General features: G+C 46.8%; 1 protein-coding gene across 1 annotated transcript; it reads right to left on the reverse strand.

Annotated features, from left to right (window-relative positions):
• Window positions 1-15365: 15365 nt before the first annotated feature.
• Window positions 15366-17840, reverse strand: LOC119277931 (NAC domain-containing protein 22-like). Its single transcript, XM_037559279.1, has 3 exons — window positions 17243-17840; window positions 16878-17146; window positions 15366-16393 (listed from the first exon to the last, which is right to left on the reverse strand). Exons 1-3 carry the CDS (start codon window positions 17475-17477, stop codon window positions 15677-15679), a joined length of 1221 nt encoding a protein of 406 aa, XP_037415176.1. The 5' UTR covers window positions 17478-17840; the 3' UTR covers window positions 15366-15676.
• Window positions 17841-20235: the final 2395 nt, after the last annotated feature.

A 20235-nucleotide genomic window follows, 5' to 3' on the forward strand; every position in this document is an offset into this window, starting at 1 on the left:
GTGAGCCCCGGTTGTACCGGGACAAGGAGCGGTTGTACCGTTGCAGTGCTAAAAACATAGTAACGGTTGGATTTATTAGGGTTGCTATATAAGGTGGTTCTTCCACCTACCACTCTTACCTCTTACCTCTCTCTCACTCCACCATTAATGCTCTCAAGCTCTGTTGCCCGATCTCTCTCTCTAGCCACTCAAACTTGTTGATTTGCTAGGGATTGAAGGAGGAGACCTAGATCTACACTTCCACCAAAGGATATTTGCTTCCCCCATACTTTCTAGTGTGGATTTTATTACTCTTGGGTGTTTGAGCACCCTAGACGGTTGAGGTCACCTCGAAGCCATATTCCATTGTGGTGAAGCTTCGTGGTTTCGTTGGGAGTCTCCAATTAAGTTGTGGAGAGAGCCCCAACCTTGTTTGTAAAGGTCCGGTTGCCGCCTTCAAGGGCACCAATAGTGGATTCACGGCATCTCGTATTGTGTGAGGGCATGAGGAGAATACGGTGGCCCTAGTGGCTTCTTGGGGAGCACTGTGCCTCCACACCGCTCTAATGGAGACGTACTTCCCCTCAAAAGGAAGGAACTTCGGTAACACATCCTCGTCTCCACCGGCTCCACTCTTGGTCATCTCGTGCCTTTACTTTTGCAAGCTTACTTGTGTTGTATACCTTACTTGCTTGTGTGCTTATTGTTGTTGCATCATATAGGTTGTTCACTTAGTTGCATATCTAGACAACCTACTTTGATGCAAAGTGTAATTTGGTAAAGAAAAGCTAAAAATTGTTAGTTGCCTATTCACCCCCCTCTAGTCAACTATATCGATCCTTTCAATTGGTATCAGAGCCTCGTCTCTTTATTAAGGACTTTACCGTCTGAAGAGTATGGTTGACACCGCAGACGGTGCGGAGGAGCACTCTGGTGTGAATCATATCTCGTCTACGGCCGATGGGGGAACCTCGGTCTCTCGTGAGGAATTTAATGTGGCTCTAGACACATTGAAAGACTCCATGACGACCTAGGTTGAAAGCATGTTTACTAAATTTCTAGAAGGACTAAAACTATCCACCTCACCGATGAAAGTGGGTGATCCCACTAACAAGGTGACGGATGCTACCTCCGACAAGGGGGAAGCTAATAGTGAAAAGGGTCCTTCTACTAGTGGTAAAAATGGCTCTGGCATCTTTGCCCATGTGGAACCTCCAACTTATGGTGGACCGATTCCCTCTTCTCATTTAAATCATGTCGGTCCTCCTCCTAAGATTGTGAAAAATGAGGATTTTGATTCTTGGGTTTATTGTTTCAAGCGTCATTTAAAACATGTGAATACTAATCTTTGGAGAATCACCGAAGAAGGTTTCTATCCACATGACCCAAGCAACTTCACCCCTCGAGAAGCCGTGGATAATCATTTCAATGAGAGTGCTCTCTTCATCATCCAAGATGCAATCCTTCCCGAAGATCTCCCTCATCTTCGACCTCATGCCATGGCTAAAGACGCATGGCAATGTGTTGTGTCTCTCTATCGAGGAAGTGCTAGCATTCAACGCTCCAACTATGAAGTGGTGCAAGATGAAGCCGATGAGTTTGCAATGAAAGAAGATGAAGAACCTCGTGAGCTCTTTCGAAGAGTGACCAAACTCGCGGTCGCACTCCGAGATCATGGCAGCACGGATACAGATGACAATTGGATCAAGCGCAAGTTCCTCAAGGCCATGATGCCCTACAACAAGGCCATGTCATCCGCCATTCATCAAAGACCGGACTTCCACTCCATGACCTCAAGTGAAGTGTTGGATGAGTTCGTTGCAATGAGCATCTTGGACAAGACCGCCGACAATGCGGTGCTCCGTTCTCAAAGGGCAAAGAAGCCCAACCTTGCCTTGAAGGCCAAGGTTATTGTGGACGTAGAGGAAGAAGAGGAAGATGAGGAGAGCAACCCCAAAGACACGAAATATGATTATCATGAGCACATGGCTCTTGCTTCAAGACAATTTTGGAGCAAGAAGAATACAAGACCCAACTTCAACAAGAACAACTCAAGTGGCTTCAAGGGAAAGCAACGAGTTAGAACTTGTTTCAACTGTGGCAATGTGAGCCATTTCGTTGTGGATTGTCCTTACGAGAAGCGGGAAGACAATGGTGGCAAGTTCATCCGAAAAGACAAAGCCAAGTCCTTCCCCAACAAGAACAACTTCACCAAGAAGACTCCTACTCGTGGTTTGATGGTTCAAGAATAATACTAGGAGGATGACGATGATGATGAAAATGGAGAAGCAATGGCCATGGCCTCCGTTACCATTGCTACCACTCCCTGGGTGTCTCTCTTTGATTCACCCAACGAGAACATCACCACCAAATGCCTCATGGCGAAAGCCTCTAACCAGGTAACCCCCAATATCAAAACCACCATCATTACTAATCCCTTGTTGGAGGGTTGCATCGATGAACATGATAAGTCTAATGAGGAAGTGAATGAATTCGAGTTATTTATGAGTAAGCTCAAGGGAAAATCCAAGAAGCACTTTGTTGCTCTCTTGGAACAACTTGGTGAAGCCAATGACATGATCGAGGCTCACGAAGAAACCATCTCTAAGATGGAAAGTCATAGTCGTGACTATGCCGATGAGATATCGGATCTCTCTAATGTTCTTGAGGAAGAGCATGGGCATCATTTGACTCTTGAGGAGTCATACAATGATGACCATGCTAAGTTAAAGAAAGATCTTGATCATGCTCTTGTCGTGTCTCGTGTGCTAACCTCCTAGAAGGCTAAACTTGGGGTTGATCATGCTAGACTCAAGGAGGAGTTTGATGTGCTTGACAAGGCCCACAAGGTCTTGAAGGGTGCTCAATCTAACCTCAAGGAGTCTCATGCTCAACTCCAAGTTAAGCTAACCAAGGAAAAGGCCACCTTTCCTCATATGGTATTAATTGATAATGCATATGCTACTAACCCGTGTTGTGAGCATGTGCATCTTGTGGAGGAGAATGCCAAGTTGAAGGATCAACTTGAGAAAGGCCTTGTGACATGCATTCAAGGTGAGAAGAACCTCAACGACCTTTTGAGCAATCGAAAGGAAGTTGTGGCCAAGAAGGGAATTGGGTTTGCACCTAAGTCCAAGAATAAGAAGAAGAACGACAAGACCAAACGACCTCCTCCTCTCAAGCAAACTTTTGTGAAAGAGGGAGAGGGTGCTCCTAAGGAGAAGAAGGAAAATGTGAAGGGCGTTGATGGCAAAAAGGGCAAAACCATCTCCTCCAACAAAGCCGGCGACTTTAACCCGTCATATGTGTTGTGTCGTGCTAGTGATGGACATGTTTATTCCAAATTTGTTGGTTCTCCTTATGAGTACATTGAGTGGTCTATTTGGGTTCCTAAGGCCCTTGTTACTAACATCAAAGGACCCATTACTAAATGGGTACCTAAAACCAAGCATTGATCTCTTGTAGGTGTTTGCTTTCGGTGGGGGATCATGGTTGCTTGATAGTGGAGCAACAAATCATATGACCGGGAGCAAGGACTTGGTGGTGGACGTGCAAAAGATTCCATCTATGCCCACCAATGTCGAGTGGGGTGATGCTTCACATTCTAAGGTATTGGGTCTTGGCAAGGTTGTCATTTCTCATGATCTAACGATCGAGAAAGTCATGCTTGTTGAGTCCCTTGCATACAATTTACTTTACGTTTGTCAACTTGCACTCATGGGCTTTGCCACTTTCTTTGACATTGATACCGTGGCCCTCTTGTGGAGCAAGACTCTTAAAGTAGCCTTTGTTGGGCATGTCGAGAACGGTCTCTATGTGATAAACTTTTCGGAGCGACCCACTAAGACCGCGACATGCCTAATGGCTAAAGTTGACGTGGGATGGCTTTGGCATCGCCATTTAGCCCATGTCAATATAAGATCTTTGCAAAGTCTTCTCAAGGGGACCATGTCCGTGGACTAAAAAATGTTAGTTTTGCCAAAGATCGTGCTTGCAGTGCTTGTATTGAAGGAAAGCTCCATGAGAAGGCTCACCCTCCCACGACCATCATCTACTCGAAGAGACCCTTGGAGCTCCTTCACATGGATCTCTTTGGGTCTCCATATTTTGATAGTATTGGAGGTAGAAAGTATTGCTTGGTGATTGTGGATGATTATTCAAGATACACTTGGGTATACTTCTTCAAGAGGAAGAGTGAGACTCAACAAACCGTCATCAACTTTGCAAATGAAGCTCAACGTCAACATAATGCAAAGATCTTGACAATAAGAAGTGACAACGGCACCGAGTTCAAGAACTACACCTTGGATGAGTTTCTTAGTGATGAGGGGATCAAGCATCAATATGCTGCACCATATACCCCTCAACAAAATGGTGTTGCGGAGAGGAAGAACCGGACGTTGATGGATGCGGTAAGGACCATGATGGCGGAGTTCAAGTCTCCATACAACTTTTGGGCCGAAGCCATCAACACCGCATGTCATGCATCCAATCGGCTCTATCTCCGCAAAGGCTTGAACAAGACTCCTTATGAGATACTCACCGGCAACAAGCCCAATCTCAAGTACTTTCGGGTGTTCGGGTGTAAGTGTTTCATTCTCAAGAAAGGTGTTCATTTGTCTAAATTTGAGGCTAGAGCTTATGAGGGCATATTTGTTGGTTATGCTACAAACTCTCATGCTTACCGTGTTCCCAACAAGTCCACCGGACTCATTGAGGAGACGTGTAACGTGGAGTTTGACGAAAATAATGGCTCCCAAGTGGAGCAAAGTGGTACTTGTGATGTAGGTGATGAAATTCCTCCCCAAGCCATAAGAAGAATGGGTATTGGTCATATTCTACCCATTGAGGAACCCCTTGTGGCCGAAGGAGAAGGACAATGCTCCACTCAAGAGGAGCCATCACCTCCCCAATACCTACACGCTTCTGAAGAACAAAGTGAAGGCCCTCAACCTCGTGAACAAGGCCAAGGGCAAGATCAATCTCAAGATAGTGGTGAACCTCCAAATGATGCCCAAGGTCAAGTTCTCCCCCTCGATCAAGTCCAAGATCATGAGCAAGCTCAAGATCAAGAACAAGCTCAAGACATCGCTCAAGATAATCAAGTTAACCCTCCTCCTTCCACACTGAGGAGGAATTAGAGCGTCGTGCCACGAAGATTGCTTCCAAGCTCACCACCAAAGGCCATCTCATGGAAAATGTGGTTGGAAGCCTAAGAAGGGGGGTAAGCACTCGTAGACAATTAGCAAACTATTGTGAATATCATGCGTTTGTCTCTTGTGTTGAACCCCAAAAGGTCTATGAGGCACTCTAAGACTCGGATTGGCTCAATGCCATGCATGAAGAACTCAACAACTTCGAGTACAACAAGGTTTGGAGATTGGTGCCAAGGCCATCGGGGAACCACAACGTCATTGGAACCAAGTGGATTTTCAAGAACAAGCAAGATGCTCATGGGAACATCATTCGCAACAAGGCAAGATTGGTAGCACAAGGCTACTCCCAAGTCGAGGGTATCGACTATGGTGAAACCTTTGCTCCCGTTGCTCGTCTTGAATCCATACGTTTGTTGATTGCTTATGCTTCCCATCACAACTTTAAGTTGCAACAAATGGATGTGAAAAGTGCTTTTCTTAATGGTCCTATTAATGAGTTGGTCTATGTCAAGCAACCCCCCGGGTTCGAGGATCCCTACTTCCCGGATCATATGTATCAACTCGATAAGGCACTCTATGGCCTTAAACAAGCCCCACGTGCGTGGTATGACCACCTTACCGAGTTGTTATAAGATCGTGGATTTGAGGTGGGGCAAATCAATCCCACTCTTTTTACTAAGAAGGTCAAAGGGGAGTTGTTTGTATGCCAACTATATGTTGATGATATTATCTTTGGTTCCCCTAACAAAGCTTTCAATGAGGAATTTGCCGCTCTCATGACCTCCAAGTTCAAGATGTCTTCGATGGGAGAGTTGAAGTTCTTCCTTGGTTTTGATATCAAACAAAGAAGGGAAGGTACCTTCATCAACCAAGCCAAATATACTCAAGACATGCTAAAAAGATTCAAGCTAAGTGATGTCAAGCCGGCTTCTACTCCAATGCCTACCAAGTGCCAACTTGACATTGATCCCAATGGTAAAGCGGTGGATCAAAAGGTATATCGCTCCATGATTGGCTCCTTGCTTTACCTTTGTGAATCTAGACCGGATATCATGTTGAGTGTGGGAATGTGTGCACGGTTTCAAGCCGCACCGAAGGAAAGTCACTATGTGGCGGTCAAGCGAATCTTTCGATATTTGGCTCATACCCCAAACTTTGGCTTATGGTACCCAAGAGGGGCAAACTTCAAGCTTGAAGGATATACGGATTCCGATTGGGCGGGAGACAAAGTGGATTGGAAGTACACTTCCGGAGGGTGCCAATTTCTTGGTTGCTCTTTGGTGAGTTGGTCTTCGAAGAAGCAAAGTTGTGTGTCTCTCTCATCCACCGAAGCGGAATATGTGGCGGCCGGTAGTTGTTGTGCACAACTCTTATGGATAAGGCAAACTTTAAAGGAGTACGGTGTCATTTGTGACAAAGTGCCTCTTTGGTGTGACAATGAAAGTGCCATCAAGATTTCTCTCAACCCGGTGCAACACTTCAAGATGAAGCATATTGAGATTCGGTATCACTTCATCCGGGATCACATTAGGCGAGGGGAGATCAAGCTCAAGTATGTGAACACTCATGATAACCTTGCAGATATTTTCATGAAGCCCTTGGATGAAGCAAGATTTTGCGAGTTAAGGCATGAGCTAAATATCATTGATTCGAGCAATGTTGCTTGAACCCTTGCACACCCCACCATCCTCAACTTGTTGTCTTGTTTAGATGTAGGCATGGACATAGGGGGAGTGTTGCTCTCTCAATGAACTCTTCCTCCCCCCATTATGCATAAATTGAGCCTCTCTTTCACATTCGCCATTCTTTATGGTACTTGTGGTTCAAAGACGAGTTTTGGTCATGGACCCAAGGATAATTCTTCGTGGTGCCATACCAATTGACTCAAACATAGTGGCTCCGGCCACCACCCTCTCTTGAGAGAGGCTAGAGCTCGCTCTGCTTTCGTGTGGTTGTTTTTCTTTTCGTTTTGTTCCTTGTTCTAGGTGTTGGTTTCTCTAGTTGTTGTTTCTCTTGTTTTGTTTCTTTTGTCCTTGGTTTGGGCATTGGTGGCCGGGCGGTATAACCGGGGTCACGGGCGGTTCTACCGCTGGTACCTGGTTGTGCTGTCCCAGAAGGTTTGCAATCGGTGCTTGGGCGGTTTTACCGCTCAAATCCCTGTGGTTTCCTTCGTCCGGTACTACCGGTTGATGCCGAGCGGTACTACCGGTGCCTTTCAGGCAACGGAAGTACCGCCCACATCCACCTGTTAGTACCTGACTTGCGGTTCAACCGGTCCTCAGAGCGGTTCTATTGCTGCGCGTCTATGGGCCTATTTATCTCCGACGGGGTGAAGGATTTTCTTCTTCTTCCCCCTTCGTCCCCGTTCGCCTTTTCTTCGCCCTAGCCGCCGGTCACCACTGCCCCGCCCCAGAGTGCGTCTCGCGCTTCGGATCCGTGGGCTCTCCATGGATTCTCTCCGTGGAGGCCTCCCGATCTCCTCCCATGGCTGGTGGTAATGCCCTTGTTCTTTGTTCCTCGTTCTAGGGTTCTTTCTTTGTCTAGGGCATTACTTGACCTTCCGAGATTAGTGTTTGATCTTTGGTTGGGAGAGATCGTTGTTTTTCTCCTGTCTAGTTTGCAGTACCTAGAAATTAGAATATTACTTGTGTGATTCGTATATCTTGGTTAGATCTACCCCCCTGGTATTGCCACTGTCAGCGGTTCTACCGCCTATACGGGCAGTACAACCGGTGGGAGATCCGGTACAACCGGAATATACAAACCACATAGCACTGTTCTGTCTTCTCTGCTATTGCATTTGTTGTGTGTGTTCCTCTCATTCTTGCTGGATTTCGTGTGTTCTCTTCGTGTGTGTGTTCAGGTGGCTCTAGTTCTCGCTCTGCTCCTCGCAAGACCAAGAAGAGGGCTCGAAGGACCTTGCGCCCGGTTGTGTCTGTTGATGAAGAGGAGGTTGTGATTCCCACCAAGCCCACTCGCCGTGAAAAGTCCGCCGCTGCAAAGCAACATGTGGTAATGCCGCTGCACCGTTGGAAAGCCAAGGATTGGGAAGCCTTCCGCTCAAAGAATCCTTATGAGGTTCCCGTAGCTCCTCATTGGACCACCGTTCAGTTTCGGAATGAGATGCAAGTGCGGATTGTCCATGAACTCTTTGAGCACAACAAGAACAGATATGCCAAGCAGTGGACCATCGATCTTGACCATTGGAGGAACAACCTGGAGTATTTTGGTGAGGCTTTGGCTCTCTGTGAGGAGTTTGATCTTGTCAAGCTCATGTCTGTCAACTGTGACTTTGATGTTCAACTCATCCATCAGTTCTATGCCACCGTTCACTTTGGAGAAGATGACGCGCGCACCCTCACTTTCATGTACCGTGATGAGCTCTTTCAAGTTCCCTGGAGGACCTTTTGCAATGCTATTGGGTATGATGATACCGGTCTGGAAGGAAGGGGTGGCATTCGCCCTCATGACCATCCTGACTCCATGCCTAAGGAGAAGCTTGCCCCTCTGTACATTCGGGGCCGTGGTATTATTGGATAATCTAAGTATTTGGTGAAGGTCTATGACATCATGCATCACATGTTTCGCAATGTGCTTCTGCCCAAGGTGGGGAATCAAGATGAAATCCATGGCTATCTTGTTGACTTGATGGTTGCAATGAAGACCAAGGTGGGCACTGGGGAGACGTTTGATGTGTCCAACTGGCTGTGGCACGAGATGTACAACATGGTCATCTACAGGAAGGTCCCCATTTATGCTCCTTTTGTCATGTGCTTTCTGAACTCAGTGTGGGAGGTTCGCCGTCCTGGAGAGCCTCTCTCCTCTCCTGATAATCTCACTGTTCATGAAGTCAAGCTCCTTAAGAAGAAGAAGCACGTCGAGCCTCGTTTCCCTGCCAATGCTCCTGAGGATGTCTATGCCACTTCTGACGATGAGGATTTTGAGTTGGAGCCAGGGGCCAAGCCCTCGTGGGTGGACAAGCTCACTGCCAAGGTGAAGAAGACTTTCTGCCTTCAGTCTGACATCCAGAAGAGGATGTATGAGGCGCATGTCAATAAGAAGCTTGCCCAGCGTCGCCAAATTGCAATGATGAGGCACCTCAACGTGTCGGTTCAGAGTGGCTCTGAGAAGAGCATCACACCGGAGGAGCGTTGGATATCTTCCCACAGCACCTGGACTGATGATGAAGCCCCCCCACAGCCCTCCACCTCCTTTGCTGCTGCTGCTGATGATCATATCATGGAGGACTCAGATCGGGACGATGATGAAGAATCTGATGATGATGAAGATCCAGATGCTACCGAGGAGTCAGAGGAGGACGACTGAGCTCTGGGGCGCTAGCTTCGCTCTTTTCCTTTTTGGTGTCTTGATGCCAAAGGGGGAGAGAGTGTTATAGGACTCGGGAGTTGCATGGGTTTTTGGCATGTGTTTTTTTTCCGTGTGCGTGTTGAACTTTGTCAGTGGTCTCCAGTTGAACTTTGTTCGTTTCTCGACTTGCTTTGTGTGAGACTTGTGCTACTCCTGCTATCATTTTTTAGTTTGTTGGTTATTATTGGTAGTATTGCTCATTATTGCTCTCTATCCGTTATGTTGTCTACCTTCATATTATGTTCTTATAGTGAAATCTAGGGGGAGTCTCACCCTTAAAGTGTGCCCATGCTCTCTAACAGCTAGTTCAACTTGGGGCACACATCTAGGGGGAGCTCCGACTAGATTCTATAGATTTCTATCTTACAAATCGTGTTGTTGTCATCATCCACCAAAAAGGGGGATATTGAAAGGGCATTTCCCTACCTTATGTTTTGGATGATGATGACAACCCTCTGTTGGTCTAATCCTGTGCTAGATGTTTCAGGTTCTCGATGCTTAGACTTACATCGGATAGTTGTTCTCTCTCAAAGGAAAAGATTGAAGACGGAGTCCTCTATGCTTTTTATCTCTTCGGTCGTAGGGAACCCGTACTATCAAGAGGGAATCCACATTGGAAAGAGTAGGGGAATCCGTTCACGTACAACTCCATCACCCCTCTCTTGTCTTCCTCAGGTGTGAGAGAGAGTGTCTCCCTTTTGATTTGACTGCCTGCTGTGTTTTCCCAGCGGTTGTACCGCTCATCCGAGCGGTTGTATCATTGGCTCTTGGCGTTTCCCTGTCTTCATCGAGCGGTGGCACCGCCACCTCCGGGTGGTGGTACCGCCACCAGGCTCATCAAAGACCTGCGGCGGTGGTTCCGGCCATGCACCGCCCAAGCACCGGTCAAGCTTCTGTTTTGATGCGGTTCTTGGGCGGTGGTGGCCCGGTTGGTCCGGTTGTTCCTCGTCAACCGGTACCACCAGAGGTTCGAGTGGTTCTTCCGCTCTGACCTTAGTCGCTGAAGCGCTCAAGGCCAAGCGGTTGCACTGGCCCTGCACCGCCCAACTACCGCCCTCAGGGGTGACTCCATTCTATTTCAGTGCGGTAGTTGTGCGGTAGCCGGGCGGTTGTTCCGGTTATTTTCTTAAACCAGTACTACCGCCTGGTTGCCCGGTTGTACCGCCTGGTAGGGTTCTGCCGATACACCATGAGCCCCGGTTGTACCGGGACAAGGAGTGGTTGTACCGCTGCAGTGCTGAAAATGCAGTAACGGTTGGATTTATTAGGGTTGCTATATAAGGTGGTTCTTCCACCTACCACTCTTACCTCTTACCTCTCTCACTCCACCATTAATGCTCTCAAGCTCTGTTGCCCGATCTCTCTCTCTAGCCACTCAAACTTGTTGATTTGCTAGGGATTGAAGGAGGAGACCTAGATCTACACTTCCACCAAAGGATATTTGCTCCCCCCATACTTTCTAGTGTGGATTTTATTACTCTTGGGTGTTTGAGCACCCTAGACGGTTGAGGTCACCTCGAAGCCATATTCCATTGTGGTGAAGCTTCATGGTTTCGTTGGGAGCCTCCAATTAAGTTGTGGAGAGAGCCCCAACCTTGTTTATAAAGGTCCGGTTGCCGCCTTCAAGTGCACCAATAGTGGATTCACGACATCTCGCATTGTGTGAGGGCGTGAGGATAATACGGTGGCCCTAGTGGCTTCTTGGGGAGCATTGTGCCTCCACACCGCTCTAACGGAGACGTACTTCCCCTCAAAAGGAAGGAACTTCGGTAACACATCCTCGTCTCCACCGGCTCCACTCTTGGTCATCTCGTGCCTTTACTTTTGCAAGCTTACTTGTGTTGTATCCCTTACTTGCTTGTGTGCTTATTGTTGTTGCATCATATAGGTTGTTCACTTAGTTGCATATCTAGACAACCTACTTTGATGCAAAGTGTAATTTGGTAAAGAAAAGCTAAAAATTGTTAGTTGCCTATTCACCCTCCCTCTAGTCAACTATATCGATCCTTTCACCTGTATTCCTGAATCTTTTACAGTTTCGAAAGCATACTAAGGAATACTAAGACGGTGCTTAAAGTGCCATAAAGAAGGAAGTTTTAACATAATAAACCCAAATAATAAGGTTTAAAGATACGCCATTCTTAGTGAAGATGGAGTCATCTGGGGGAGCATGGCATGAAAATACCTAAGACTCGAATAGATTGTATCTAGCGGAGCATGTTGTATGACCTATACAACACCTGTTGTTAGCTCTACAAAGGAGGAATGAGTGAACATGGATCTTTTGATAAAGGTCCCTATAGAACCTATTGCCTTTTGGAAATGACAGAGCAACAACAGCCCCATATGAAAAAAGTGCCAGTACCTGAGACACAGATGGTCTCAAGGAACGAGAAAATCAGATACTTTTGATTACTATAAAGTCTATGTTAGTCAAATTCAAATGGAGGTTGATCCCACCTCATTTAAAGCGCTCAATCGAGCTTTGAGAAGTGTCTGCTTATCTAAATGATAAGAACTATGTGAGATGAAATGAAATTGGTGAATTCCGACAATGTTTGGGACTCATGAGTAATTTCCAATGGAGCCAAAACAGTATGTGCTGTAAAGAGTCTACAAGGACAATGTGACTCCAAAGGAAATATGTAAAGGTGTAAAACATGACTTAAATCGAAAGGTCTTTTGCGTGTTTTACACTGAGTAGGTTATAATGAGTGTTGGTAGAACATCATGATCTGAGTTACATCAGATGAAAGATATTATGATCTGAGTTACATCAGATGAAAGTAAAGAACACAAAGGATACTGCCTGAAGAAGTCTTTTATGGACTAAAGCAAACAAATGTTGTTTCGGGTTAAAGAAAATGTGAGGACAATTGTGTTTGTATAAAGTTATAGAATGGGAATTTCATTTCCTAATCCTGTACATGCGGATAACATTCTACTTGTTAGTAGTGATGTTAATCGACCGCAAGAGGAAAAGAAGTTCTTGTCCTCAAAGTTCAAAAGAATGTTCTTGGTAGAATGTCTCTCATTACAAGGATCGAGATTCACCGAGAAAAGAATAAAAGGGGTATTAGGAGTGTCGCATGGGCATGCTAAGGAAAGTTTCTAAAGTATGCATGCGAGGAAACCTACGCTTGTTCTTATAATAAAGGGTAATGATTTTGGGAACTTTAGTGTTCTAAAAGTCAATACAAAATAGACCAAATGAATATGGTACCATATGCTTCAGCTGTTGGAAGCTTAATGAATGCAAAAGTATAACATTACCCTGACACAATTCACATAACCGGGTTGGCAATGTCCAGTCCAGATATAGATCACTGGAATGGAGTCAAAAATATCAGCCTCATGCTGAAAGGAGCAAATGCTCTCAAAAGGTTGTGAATACAGAGATAAAACTTGTGAAATATATAGCGAAATCCACAATTGTCGCTGACTTTCACACTTGGAGTTTTTGTGTGGAAAAACTCTAAAGAATGAATCAATTATCATTAATATGATGTAAAGATAATGTACAGCATGATATGAGGCCGAGGGACAAGCAAAAAGGTTAAAGAAACATGTACCCGTAATTGATAATGGTTGACAACAGCGATAACCATTTTAAGTTTTTTGCTCCTATGACAACGAGTCAAGTGTTGATGCCAAACACACTGACACAGAGTTATGCGTTGTAAAGGAGAAAGTCCGGAATTATGTACAAATGCTTGAAGCATAAAAGCAACAGACAAGTGTTTGCAGATCTGCTTATTAAAGGCTTACCGCCCAGTGTGTTAGGAGAACACACAGTCGACATGGGTTTTATGGTATAGTCTAAGATTTTCGGACAATAAAAGGGCCCAAGGTTAAAGAATCTGTTTCAAAACAGAGGAGTGTGTTGTAGGTGTTGATTCTATCGGGATGGACCGTGATGATGAGACATGCTCTACATGCAAATCTGTGATGGAACAAGTGCTTTGAAAAGAGTTATTTCAAAGTATAAAGTTAAAAGGAAAGTTAAGATCAAGGGGGAGAATGTTAGGTTGATCTCGTACCGATCGAGCCCAACGGTTCGACGAGCCCCTTGGCCTGTGCGCTGATCGGGGGCGCCCAACCCTCTTATGGGTGGTGGCCCCCTATCGCAGCGCTATATAAAGAGGTGGGGGAGCCGGCTGCACGTGGTACGAGGTTCACCGTGCGCCGCAACCCCCACCGATATCCCTACCGATCTAGGGTTAGCGCACAAGCGACGGGAAGCTCCACCACAGCCACTGCCTCCTCACCGCCGCCACCCACGAACACCCGCGCTCACGCCGTTGCCCCTCCACCATGGCAACTGATGCGAGCTCGTCTGGACAAACAGAAGGTAAGACCATCGATGATCTGACCTACTCGATCCGAAGGATCAATCAGGTATAAGCTGGAATTCACACCAAATTCCTACAGTGCCTCCACATAATGTTTGATCTTTTGTTGTATAGCCTTGAAAGTGGCTTTTATTTAAACCATTCATTTATTATTTTGTGCAAGATATGAAGTATGTATGATAGGCACATCAAGATTACTTTTTGTGGTAAGCTGTCAAAACAACCCTAATCGTTTTCAATCAATTTACTTTCATTTGTGTTAACGTCAACGTATACCACATGCTCGTCCAATATTTAGTATATCTGCATATGGGCAGAGGATGGGCAATGGCAAGGCGGGAAGGTCCCCATAGTACATTTTTTAAGAGACTCGTTCTCCAATCGGACAATAGTATTGCGTGGAAATTCAAAATAGTTATATTACCCTACCGGCCTACCCGGATCTCGCAAACCCTGTTGCGGTATATATAGACATGGACATAACTAGGGGGGATCAAGGTCCTCCCTTCGTACAAGAATATATGTAGTTGTTCGTGCTTGTTCAAGGAATTTTTTTATGTGATGCTTTATATCAATTGATTAAGAAAATCGTGGGCTCCGAAGATCTTAGTGTTAGTGTAAGAACATCGTCCCTCGTTGCACTGTACACATGTCGACATATGGGTATACACTATACAGCATGGGCCGACGCATATTGACATGTTATCACACCAGTCTTGAGTACCACATTTACCTATTCAACTTCAGATACACAACTTTATTACCCAAACTGAAAAGTAGTTCTCGTGAGCACCTACATATACATAACATAACAAGAAGAAGAGAATCTAATATAGTACCAAGATCAGCAATATATATTTCAGAAACAATTTTGCTCCCTACGAGTATAGACTGTCCTGTCCAAGGTATCGATCTCATGCACGGGCCGAGTAGCTAGCTAGACAGGAGGTATCTTATCTCCCCACACCAATTTGGCATTGCGTTTCACCTCCCTTTCCATCCCCACACACATCTGCGAGGCCCAAAAACTGGGACTCCGCTTGGCCGTACGTACCATCCACCGGGGATGAGTGAGTCCATGACACGCTCTGACATGCTCATCCAATAATCCATGATTGCACTAACAAAAATCCAATAATCCATGACAAGAGAACACAGTGCTCCCGCTGTACATGCAGAGAGCATGCAGAGAGAGGGAGAAGAGAGAAAAGACAAATGTTGCGCTCACATGATTGCAGCAGGCCAGTATAATCCTCACATCCATCTCTGACACGGTCCTGTTGTACACCCCGACAGCACCCCCGGCCTGCAAGTTCTATCCCTCTCTCTCTCCTAATCATTCCGGTGAGGCAATCTCTGCCATGGTCATCGCCCAATCATGCAGCTGGCGGCATGGCATTATTTTATGTGTCCAAAGTCAGACAGTTAAAAACGAGGCACTTTTGACTGGACACATGCAAGTACATGCGCCCATCCAGGTCCTACATTGCCAGTGAGTAACACATGCATGTGTATCATGTCAAATCGATCGATGTTATTATATGGAACTCATCAGGAATTACAAATTATCTATCCTGAATTCTCTTGATCATACTGGAGTACCTGGGAAGATGGGATGATCTATATATGGACCTGGACAAGAATGCTATAATGGTCTAATTGTTCGTTTACTCAGAAGAATAATAACTGTGGAGAGAGAGAGGAGAGAGTGAGAGAGAGAAAGAGGGAGGTGTACAAGGTGGAGTGGTACCAATTAATTGCACAGCTAGCCATGCACGGGTGCATACACTGTTGCCGCGCAGGCGCTTCCCTCTTGATCCGTCACTTGAAGCTGGCGCCACCGTAATCTCTGCCCACCGCCGCGTCGGGGATCGGGTTCCAGTCCCAGATCTTGTCCGAGATGGCGGCCAGCGACATCGGCAGCGTCCCCAGCGGCGTTATTGGCTGCGACGGCGGCGTCGGCAGGGGAACGACGAAGTGGTCGTGGTGGCCGCCGGACGACGCGGGGCTGTGGTAGGACGGCAGCTGGGCCGCGCCGTGGCCCACCAGCGTGCTCAGCTCATCGATGGCCGCGGCCGAGGCAACGCCCATGGAGGCCGCGTTCACCAGGTTGAGCAGCGAGTACGTGGACGCGAAGGTGTTTGTGCTCTTGGAGTACTGCTGGTAAAGCAACGCCGCGGCTCCCTCCTGCTGATGATGCTCGCCGGCCGCAACGGTCGACTGTAGGTATCCTATTGAGCCACCCGAGGGCTTTACGGTGGCTGCTAGCTGCTGCCGTGGAGCCGCCGCCGGCCTGTGCGTCTGGGCGTGATCGGTCATGGGCGCCGGCGACGTGCACTCGCCTGCTTGGAGAAGGTGTAGCTTGGACGGAGTCGGCGGTGGCGTGGGCGTGGACGTCGACGATGACCCTTGTCTGTTGTCCTGCTGTGCTGCTGCAGTGCCACGGCGGGAGGGCATCGTCGACCGCGCCGAGGAGGGGTGGCCACGGCCGTCGTCGATGCCGGTGCGCTTGTAGACGCGGCAGAGAGAGATTTCGGTCTGCAAATTTAATTCATGGACGTACGTGAGGACTGAGGATCGAGAAGCAAATGTGGCATGCGAAGAATTGAGGATGTCTGCTGAAAGTTAAGGAATCTAGGATGGAATTCTATAGGTTCTTCATATGTTCCAGATGATAGCTAGCATCTAGGGAGATATCCAATCGAGTGCATAGGTTGTGCATATGTTGTTCATGGCATGAACAACAAGGTGCAAGAGAAGATACAAAAGATTGAAGCCCTAGCTGATTAACTTGCAGACCTGAAAAGGCGTATGCACCATAAGCAGAACAATTTGAAAATTAGATGCCCAAAAATTGGTAGTAACCCACATCAAAGAACTAGTACACAGGCGAAGCACAAACCCTAGTTCATACCTGCTAATTAAATTACCTGCAAATTAGTTAAACCAGCTCGTTTCTTGTTCAGATCGATAGATCAGGAGGGGAATTTCAGTGAGATGCTAGAATATAGCTAGGATATACCTTGTGGTATCGGTCGGTGTCGGCGGTGGGGAGGCGGTACTCGTTCATGATCCAGCTGCTGCGGACGCCCTTGGGCGCCTTGCCGGAGTAGAAGACGAGCGTCTTCTTGAGCCCGATGGGGCGGCTGCTCTCCGCCCGGATCATCCTGTCCGCCCCCGTCGCCTTCCAGTACCCCGACGCCGTGACCCGGTTGGGCCGGTCCCCGTTCCGGTACTTGCGGTCCCTCGGCACGTAGAAGAACCACTCCTTCTCCCCAATCGCCGCTAGCGCTGCGGTCGCCGGTCAGCCACAGCCACGCATAAGAAATTCAGCACAAAGATCTGAATTCTGAAAAGAGGCAATTGAATAGAGTGATTGTTCCAGACCTGGGAGCTCCCAGGGGTCGTAGCGGTAGAGGTCGAGGAAGGTGATGAGCTCGACATTGAAGCGCTTGCCCTCCACCTTGCGGCGCAGGTAGAACTCGATCAGCTCCTCCTCCGTCGGGTGGAACCGGAACCCCGGCATCACCAGGTCGTCCTCGTGCGCGTCCCGGACGCCGCCCTCCTTAATATTACACACGCCGGCGGCGCCATGGCCGCCGCCCTCGTGTCTGCTGCTCATGCCTCCTCCCCAATCCGCACAGGTTGCTAGCTAGCTAGGGCAGCTGGGTGTTAGCTAGCTAGCTAGGTGAGCACGAGAGCAAGTTAAGTGGCCAGCTGCTTCCTCTCGCGAAAAGGAGCTCGGCACGGCCGGGGTGCGCGTATGCAAGTGGAGAATCGGTCGAGGGGGGAAGGATAAGATTAGTGGTGTCTGGGGCAATATATATCGATCAGAAATCACAAGGATTAATCGATGGTGGCTTTACCTAGCGTGAGTATTAACTGATCGGGCGGCTGCTACTGGCCGCTCTAACCACTAGTCTACGCTAGCTAGAATCCCGAGCTACGCGCGCACAGTGGAGTGGCAATGGCGATATGAGCGAGCCGTGACGCATCACACACACACGGGAGGTGGAAAGCGACGGAGGAGCCGAGTTAAATAGGGGGAAAAGGACGCCTCAGGAAGAGTACAGCCATGGGCGGTTGCCCGCTTGCAACCCTGTGATTGTGCCCCGGTGAGGTGAGTGATGGATGGAGTGCGTCTGCATTCTTTTCATTGATTAATGCGGTGGCTTTGGTGAGTTCGTGTAGCTTCCTTGGGCCCGCCCGGCTACTCTCTTGGGTCCACAATGTAAGTCTGGTATTGGTAAATATTTTCAACTTTAACCAAAATATAAGTTCCTCCGCTGCATTTTCTTCTTCTCATGTTGCACCAATTTATCCTCCTTAATTTCATCTCGAATGTGGTTATTACTCTACTGGCGTAAATAACTGTAGTGTGGCATTGTCATTTGCTAGCATCTCCATAAGTCCAAATGAGAGAGTCCCACTAGCACAAACAACATTTCCTTAGAGCTAATCAATGACGTCTGGTGAAATGGAAGCTTATGTGTAAACCTAAAAGCCTTGGGGGGCTAAGCATTAATTATTAACAACTCTATTATGAATCTATGCTTGATCATTAAATGGTGGTGGAGAATCTTTAACACTCTGGAGGGGACTCTTTGGCTTATCTTCCTAAGGCTAAATATTTTCCTTCTTGCTGCCCCATGTTCGCTTCACCTTCTGGTGGCTCTCAATTTTGGCATGACCTTGTTAGGGTGAGGGGCATTTTCCGTTCCCATGTCAAGTTTGTGGTTGGCAATAGCGAATCCATCTGATTCTGGCTTGACTGGTGGCACATAGATGACCCACTTTGCATTTCTTTTACGGTTTCTTTTCTCGTATTGTTCTTCTCCTGAGATTTCCATCTTGGATCTCGCTCGTTTAAACTGGGACTTCCAACTGCGTCATGCTCTCTCTCCCCCGAAGAGTTGGTTTAGTGGCAGCGTCCTGCCGATCTTTTCCCTTTGCTCTCGGAGGAGGCTGCCAAGGTGACGTGGCCTCACTCGGCATCGGGCCATTTTTCTGTGAAATCGCTCAATTCCAGATTGATTGTAGGTTCCTTCCCTGAGATTCAAGGTTGTTTGGCGTGCTAGAGTTAACCTTAAGATCAAAATCTTTATGTGGCAGGCCATTCGTGGTCGCCTTCCCACGACAAATCAAATTTGCAAGCATAATGGTCCTCGGATCATTTTTTGTAAACTTTGTGGGGCTAGGGAGGACACCAAACATGTGCTGTTCAACTGTCATTTGGCTAAACTCCCATGGAGCTGTATTAGATCGTGGATGGCTGTTAATTAGTCCCCTTCTTCCTTCTTGGAACTTTGATCCTCCTCTAACTCCCTCTCCGGTCTAAAGAAGCGAATGTTCTGGTTTGGGTTTTCTGCTATGTCTTGGGTGCTTGGGTGCTGTGGACCACTAGAAACAAATTTACCATTGAAAATATTTTCCCCAACAAACCTGCTAATTGCTTATATAAATTGATCTCTCCCAGCTTATGATACTCATTGCAGAGATGATCCTTCTCCTTCATCAACTTGGCTAACTGCTTCTCATATGCCAGCTTGTCTTTAATCCTGCCATGGTTTTGCTCATGAAATATTTCCCAGAGCTTGTTGAGGCAGTTCTTAATTATCTTAGGCCAGAAAGGATCAACCAACTTAACTACACCACAGTTCACACATCCATGTCCAAATAAACAACATGTAAAAAAATAACATTCAAAACTAAATCAGTTGAAGCAGATTCCACATAAGTTGACAACAGTTGCCATGTGGAAGGGATTGTACTGCCAACAACATAAAATTTGGCCAATATGTTTAACAATTATTAAGAAAATGTGCAGTCACACAACGCAAAATTAATGGACATTGCGAATGCCAATAAATATCAATCTCACTTGTGCACTATAGATCAATCTATGCCTAACCTGCTACACATACTTCTGGTTCATATGCTAGGTAATATATCTAATTAAGAACCACTTGTGCTACCAATGAACAATGATACGCCTCCAACGTATCTATAATTTATGAAGTATTCATGTCATGTTTACAATGATTTTACATGGTTTTGATGCACTTTTATATGATTTTCATGGACTAACATATTGACCTAGTGCCCAGTGTCAGATGTTGTTTTCTGCTTGTTTTGGCTTTCCAAAAAATCCATATCAAATGAAGTCCAAATGCAGCGAAACTTTTTGACATTTTTTTCTAGAAGGAAAGGGAACCAGGAAGCTTTGGGGGAGTACTAGAAGACCCACAGGGGCCACACGAGGCACGTGGGTGCCGAGGTACCCCGTGCCCCCCCTGTGGAACCTCTTCGCGTGATTCCAACTCTGAAAATTCTTATAAATACCAAAACCCCCGAAAGTTAACCTAGAACTTCGACTCCGC

This window comes from Triticum dicoccoides, chromosome 3B (assembly GCF_002162155.2).
Source record: "Triticum dicoccoides isolate Atlit2015 ecotype Zavitan chromosome 3B, WEW_v2.0, whole genome shotgun sequence".
In the NCBI taxonomy this organism is placed as follows: Eukaryota; Viridiplantae; Streptophyta; class Magnoliopsida; order Poales; family Poaceae; genus Triticum; species Triticum dicoccoides.

Bases quoted from the DNA above. Each gene is read 5' to 3' on its own strand.
- LOC119277931 (XM_037559279.1), bottom strand. From the start codon at position 17,477: ATGAGCAGCAGACACGAGGGCGGCGGCCATGGCGCCGCCGGCGTGTGT. The intron at 17,147-17,242 runs GTCTGGAACAAT...CGGCGACCGCAG, and splicing joins CGACCCCTGGGAGCTCCCAG to CGCTAGCGGCGATTGGGGAG. The intron at 16,394-16,877 runs GTATATCCTAGC...TTAAATTTGCAG, and splicing joins ACACCGACCGATACCACAAG to ACCGAAATCTCTCTCTGCCG.